This window comes from Passer domesticus, chromosome 2 (assembly GCF_036417665.1).
Source record: "Passer domesticus isolate bPasDom1 chromosome 2, bPasDom1.hap1, whole genome shotgun sequence".
Classification (NCBI taxonomy): domain Eukaryota; kingdom Metazoa; phylum Chordata; class Aves; order Passeriformes; family Passeridae; genus Passer; species Passer domesticus.
Window position 1 is genome coordinate 112,023,997 of NC_087475.1, and position 7,212 is coordinate 112,031,208.

At 40.0% G+C, this 7,212-nt stretch overlaps 1 protein-coding gene across 5 annotated transcripts in view; it reads left to right on the top strand.

The window, feature by feature from the left end:
* MAP3K7CL (MAP3K7 C-terminal like) overlaps nt 1-4,026 on the top strand; it is a 33,178-nt gene extending 29,152 nt beyond the window's left edge. For 3 of the 5 annotated variants that reach the window (XM_064410773.1, XM_064410774.1, XM_064410775.1), the window contains exon 6: nt 1,089-4,021. In XM_064410773.1, coding sequence (XP_064266843.1) covers nt 1,089-1,269 — 181 coding nt within the window. In that variant the 3' untranslated portion in view covers nt 1,270-4,021. Of the gene's footprint in view, nt 1-1,088 lie in introns of all 5 variants that reach the window. The other 2 variants (XM_064410777.1, XM_064410776.1) reach the window with 1 other exon arrangement.
* The last annotated feature ends 3,186 nt before the right edge of the window (nt 4,027-7,212 follow it).

Genomic DNA, 7,212 nt, shown 5'->3' on the forward strand with positions numbered 1-7,212 from the left:
CCTCTTTTATCTTAACTTGTGCTGAGGTAATTTCAGTTGATACTATACAGGAAAATCCAGCTCCTGGCCAGCTCTGGGAATACAGGGCACTGTGTGACTCCATCCAAAAGTCACAGCTCCAATCCTCTTGTGTCTGTACTTAAGAGGACCAGGAGGGGTCAGGTTTGCAGCTCTTCCTCAGCAACAGGGCTTGAGATCTAAACACATTATAGAAGCAATACATGAAGTTCAGATTCAGTGCCTACTACTTACTGGATTTATTTGTAGTAGAGAAAAGGAAACCAGGCACACTTCACAGAACTTACTGATAAATCCCACCAACCAAACAAAAACACCTCACTCTCTTTCAGTGATACCTGGTATCATGAGAAAAATAAATTGTTATTCTTCTAGCAAAGTATTAACAAGTCATCTCTAGGAACTTGATTCTGCACCGTGAATTGTGTGCTCAACTCTTACTGAAGCTAGAGATCACAGAATCATACAATCAACAGAAGAGTTTTGATTGGAAGGGACCTTAAAACTCACCCAGTTCCAATCCCCTGCCATGGGCAGGGACACGTTGCACTAGACCAGGTTGCTCCCAGCCCCATCCAACCTGGCCTGAACACCTCCAGGCACGGGGCAGTCACAGCTGCTCTGGGCAACCTGTGCCACGATCTCAACACCCTCACAGGGAAGAATTTCTTCCCAGTATCCCATTTCCTGCTCTCTTTCAGTTTAGAGCCATTCCCTTGTTTGTCACCTGTGTCAGGAGTCCCTCTCCAGCTCTGTTGGAGCCCCTTTTGGTACTGGAAAGGGCTCTCCAAAGCCTTCTCATCTGCTGAACAGTCCCAAATACAGACACATGAACACAGCATTTTTCAGGCTTGGTCAATGAACAGCAAACCAATCTGAGATTTTGGAAGCTTAGTCTTTTAAAAGGAAAAAACAGGACTCTAAAAAATTAAATTTTTAGGTGCTTGTTTCACACAAGTTCAAGTAATAGAAAGTTAACAACACACAGCCCATCTTTGACCAAACACAGGACAACAAATTTTTGCCTACTGCCATTTCTAATAATTGGGCTTTTTTTTCATAATCGTCAGAAAGGAGCTGATTGCCAGACTGGAACAAGTGGAAAAGGAAAGCATGGATGCTGCTCGGCTGGCTAAGGAGTATGCAGAACTGACAGAGGAGAACCGGACACTGAAGCTGGCCCAGACGCAGTGCGTGGAGCAACTGGAAAAGCTCAGGATACAGTACCAAAAAAGACAGGGCTCCTCATAACTCCCAGCTAGCTCATGGGAGGCAGTTCTTACAGGAATGGTCCTGTGCTGGAAAGAGATTTTAAAATAAAGATCTGTTTAATATGTTGCAAAACTTTACTACGGATACAGAGTATGTAGAAGTCTGAATTTGATTTAATGCTTGCCACCCAGTAGCTTAATATAATGGATATTTCATCCATTATATAATGGATGTTTTATTTCAAGTAACATAATTGAAGTTAATCTATCCCCATTATATGTTCTAGTGGATCAGGTTTCTTTTCTAAACATATTTCTTCCAATTTAAGAAGATATGGACACACTAGAAAATTATATAAATAGTCTCTGTGCTGGAAATTTGGATCATACTAAGGACTGGGACAATGTTAATATATGGAATACATGTATGTTAATTTTAGTTTGGTAAATTCTTTTTAAATTATTTTCCTCATGCATAAAGTGTTTGGAAGTTATCTTGAAGCAGATCTCCTTACTAGTAAAAACTATACTTCATGTCAACTTCACACTGTTGTATAAAATCTGAAAACTGCACATTAAAACTTGAAGTAACAAAATCATTTTTTATCAAACAAGTGGACTGCAGTGATAATTTGCAAGTTATAAAATTAAAAGGAAACAGATGAGATCAAACTTTCCTTCCTTAAGTGTAAAGATTGAGTGTCTTTTTATTGTACTTTTAGGCATGCAAGAAATGAAAAATTAATACAAGAATCATAATTTCATCATCGTTTCAACTGAGACTATGTCAGTAAAATTATTGTAAGGATCTTTTGTTCTTAATTTCTGGTCTATTTTGAAACATAAGTAGTTGGTAAGTAGGGACAGGAGTTCTGTGATAAATAACTGGGAAGTAAAATGTCAGTTTTACTTGCTCTATTTTCCCTGTATTTTCTTAGATCAACTTTAAAAACTTCATTATACTTCTATTTCTATTCATAGAGCAGTTTTTTTCATTAAAAGTGGATGCAGAAAAGCCCTTTTATGTTCTGAATGTTCTCAGATAGAGCTTGTTACATCTTCGTGAGCTTCAAATTCAACTTAATGTGTTATTGGTACTGTGTCTTAGTAATTGAAAACTATGAACTTAAGATTTGCACCAGGACTTTAGCTTTGATTATTATCATTAATCTATCATGAAAATGGAATTTCATGTTAATCAGAACAATTCCTGGCAGCAAAGGGGACAAAAAAAAAATTACAAGCTGCCTGTAATTTATCTGTGCTAATTGCCTACAGTATTCCCTGCAGCACAGGTGGGAAAACTGGCTCTGTGTTACCCCAAGCACTTGGCACTGCAGCAGGAGAGCAAGAAGAGGCAGCAGGAGAGGACAACCTTGTTTGGAGAGCATGAAGAGGTATCAGGAGAGGACAACCTTGTTTCCACTTCTCCTCCTGAGCCACCAGGGCAGTGTCAGCATCCAAACCTGGCACTGCTTCCTGCTGTACCTGGGAAATCACCACTCTTGAGGGATGTGCTTCCTGCTGGAATGCTCCCTGAGCAGTGTAACACTGTATTTATTCCTCTTATTATCTGAGGATCCAATTTTCACTGCACCTTGTGGATAGCTGAAGAAAAAAAAAACATAGTTAATAAAAAACACTTGGAATATTAGGCCTGGAAGTGCTGGAAATGTCTTGAGTTTTGCACTGTTGGGAAACATAACTTGAAGAGACATGAAAGCTTGCTTTGAGCACAGAACACCACTAGAAGCTGAAATTACCCCTTTTTGCCTGTGTTTGTGTGTTTTGAATAAGAGAATTCTCATTTTAAAATAGTTTGTCATTTTAGTCAAAGGTTTTCCATCTAGCCTTGAAAACATCATGCAGTCAGATTATTTCAGTGAATTCATTGTAAACCATATAAAGTACATAAAATTAGTTTGTTGACAGACTGTCTTTGTATGCAAATGGATCAGACAGCAGACCTTTACTTACAAATAACTATGTTCACCTTGAACTTTTCCATTTAAGTGCAGTCACTATGCTTTAGATATATTAGAAAAAATTAGATATATTTAGAAAAATTACAGACCATATGCTGGGAGAAAAACCTAAGAGAGAGCCACAGTCAGGTGGAGCAGGAAAGTTGGGCCTCATTTGTGGCAATCAGCACTTTGAGAATAGTCAGGGAATATGTTTTTCCTAACCTGTAGGTACTGACCAGTATAGAAGAATTCAATAAATATTTTACAGATGTGCAGATGCCGAATTTTTAATGTGGTCCAGCCTACAAGCCTGGATAAATATGAAATTCTTAAACCATCCCAAACTAATTTAAGTCAAAGATTTATATTCAACTTGGACTTTAGCTATGTGCAAGCAAATTTTCCCCCTACTTTTAGTTATGGTTAAAGTAAAAAATAACAGCTTTGTATGAACGTATTTTCCTGCATGCATGCTCATATGCCTGAGAGCAAGAGCTCAAGAAATTGTATTGCAATACATATGAGAAAAACCTGATATAGAGGTACCAAGGATGAAAAATTAGTGTCTCTTGAAAATTATCTTTAAAAAAATTGGGGGAGGGGGGATTCAAAGGCAGGAAGGTAGAGAAATTGAATTTCTCAAAAATATTCCTAGGCAAGTTAAATGAAAATGTAGCACAGTCAACATAATGCAGAAAATCGTCCAGGTGTTGTAAAGAGTAAAGGTAGCTGGAATAACCTTCTGAGAGGTAACTGCTATATCTATCATCCAACTCTTTATCATCTCTTATCTGTTTTTATCAAGAGCATAATAGTGAATAATATTTTCACATTCGGTAAGTCTCCAATTTGGACATGATGAGTTTTTCTCTAGATACAGTGGAGCTCTGCTGACTAAATAGCTGAAATTAGGCTTTTTAATAAAGCATTTATCATACTGATCCTGTATTTTCCACGTAGACAATATGGTTTGTGTTCTGGTTGAAGTGGTCTGCATGTTAGGTCCTGTTGTATCTATCAGACTATAAAAACAAGTTTTATGCAATTATTTCAAAGATGGGTTTAGAAGTTCAAAAACTTAGACGCAACTTTTTGAAATCAAGTACCAATGAAAGGTTCAATTTTATAACAAGGGACTACAACCTGTGAGAACTGCAGTTGTATTGCAGCCAAAGTGTATTTCTTGCTGTTATCCAGGTTATTCAGGTTAGCAAAAGTAAGCATGCCACTACCATGGTAAAAGCATTTGCTTCAAACCACTTAAGGCACAGTGAAGTGCATGGGTTTAAAATAAAAACAAGACCTGTGCTTTCCATTTTCTATCATTGCTAAATAACTTCCTTCCGTCGTGAAGAATGCTGAACAAACTCAATTTAAGGCTTCCAGTTAGCAAGGATATGACTCATGCGGTCTTGAAACAGCCAGAGCCAAGGGTGACTTGACACTTGGAAAGTCTGGAAGATGAGGAGCTGTGAGTTTGAGTTCAGTGCCTTTAAAAAAAAAGTTTCAGAATTACCTCTATTCTGTCTGATTTGTGAATTAATGATCTTTGGAAGTGTGTCACCTTCCACCAGAGGCTTCCACCATCTAGGCCTTTGTCAAGATTACACACTGTTAGCAGTGGGGACACCTGGGACAGAGAGGTGTTCTCAGCCTTCCTTTGTGTTTTGTGGCTGGGGAGCTCTGCCACATGACCCTTTGCTGCTTCACCTCCTGCCACAGGACACCTTGCAGAAATTAACTAGTCACAGTAATAACCACAAAGCCACTTGGTGTTTTTCCCTATCTAAAATTCTTCTCGTGATCAATGCACAAAGTGGAAGCATCTAAAGGAACAGGGGAGACTTGTCTGGAAGAGTCTTGCCTCTCTTTCTGTGGGAGGTACAAGATGTGCAATGGTGGAAGAATAGGGCTGCAGGGAAAGGAAGTTTGGTCCAGGCAGTGATGTAACAGGAAGAGCACTGGCCATGTCCAGCAGGGATGTGAGGAGAGTTGACAAAACCTGGGTGTTTTTGACTTTTGTCTCCCATCTTCATACTTCCACAGCCATACCTGTGCACCCACAGCTCTGAGGGTCTTCTGCCTCCTGGTGGAATGTCGTGGTAGGCAGATGCATGGATGATATGGTGATACATATCCCTGGAAAACCCACGATGAAACTATTACCTGTCTTCATGACAGGCCTGGAAGGTGTGCAGCAATGCAAGACTAAGACTGAGCAAGTACCCAAAAGCTGGGTCCTGCTGTTCATCTTGATGTACTTCTGTGGGACAAGACCAGACTCCACCTGCATGACTGCACCACGGAGCACATCATGGAGGAAGGGAAGGTAGCAAAGCAGAGCTGGAGGGGCAGCCTCAACCTCTCCAATTCCTTCACTGAGTCACTTGGTTTTGCAATGTTAAACTGGGAGTTATCAAGGTGGTCTTTCAGGTGCACAACAAAACTGTGAGGCTGACACTTTAAATTCAAAGTAGATTATTTTATAAGAATGAAAAATCTACCTTGCTTGGGACAGTGCCAGTCAACTCTAGGTTCTTCAGTGCTCCTAATAAGTAATGTCATGTGTTACTCATACCCATATGAATGAAAGATGACAACTGTTCACAAATCACCATTATCCTCAACCCAGGCTTCCTCTACTGCATGGTTTATTCTGTAGAAAGCACAAGATTTGGCATATGAGTCACCCTGCTTTTCTACGCACCAATTATCAGTTCCCCCTTCTAAACCCCAGTTCCTTTAATCCCCCTGACCACAATCCATCCCCACTGAGTAAGCAGCGTCAGCCTGGAGCTCAGATCCAGTTGTCTGACGATCTTATGACATGGTCTGATGATCACCATGTGCTCAAGGTGGTTTCCAAGTGCTACGTAGGATGTTTTGTGGTTTGGTGCTGGTATGTGGCAGCAAGGAATTCTGCCAGCCTGCAGGTGTCTGCTGTGAGGCATGCTTCGTTTCCTTGAACTGGTTAGAAAATATGAGATAGATGGTCTGTGGATTTAGTTATTTGTCTTAATCTTATACTAAATTTTAACACAGGAATTAGGGAAACGAAATGAGGATGTGTGTGCTGATATAACAAATGTGCAGCCAGATGCCAAACTGTGCTTTGGGTGCTTAGAATGAGTTAAGTGATATGAGAACTTCAAGTGATGGAAAGGAAGTAGGTACAGCTGGGAAGAGGAACTGGTGAGTGAGCTGCTGCCTTAACTGCTTGCTTTCTGGCTGCTTATGGCTTGCACCAGTAGGATGTACAGGCTGTTGTCCTTAACTCAGCATTAAGAAGCTTTTGTTTGGATGTATCCCAACACTTTTCCAAGCCTGGTTTACACTAAAATTTTATACTGGAATATTTACTTCATTAAGGTAATGTTTTTGTCAGCTGTCTAGAATTAACAGAGCTATGATGTGACACAGATGTCAGAGCATTGCAGATGGTTCTTCTACAGAAAGAGGAATAACCAGTATCAGAATATGACTATTGTGCTAATCATGGAATCATAGAAAATCTTGAGTTGGGAGGGTCCCATAAGGGTCATTGAGCCCAAGCCTATGCCAACTGCTGTATTTGCATTAAAGATAAATAAAACCTTGATAAATAGCCTATGTAAAGTAAAAACTGCATTGAAGCCCGAGCACTTCAGTACTAAAATAACTGCAGCCCCACTAATGGTCCTTTGTGCTTTCACTGCACAAGCAGAGTTTGGTACTTTTATGAACTAGATCCCCAATTTAGCACATGAAGGAATAGCAGCAGCGTGATGTTCTGTGATTAAAAAACTTTCACCTCTGTCTTGTAACTTTCTTACAAGTGCATGACAAACCTCAGTGCACAACCCAGATTGCCTTGTGACCACAGATTTCTTCACAGCCATTCCATCACAGTGCTCTCCCCAGCCTGGGTCTGACTCCCACATTCCTCTGCTCTGTGTGGACAGATGAAATAAGTCAAGCACTCTGAACTTTTTAAAGCAGTCAGAAGCAAACGCATCATTTAACATTATCTGCTAAGA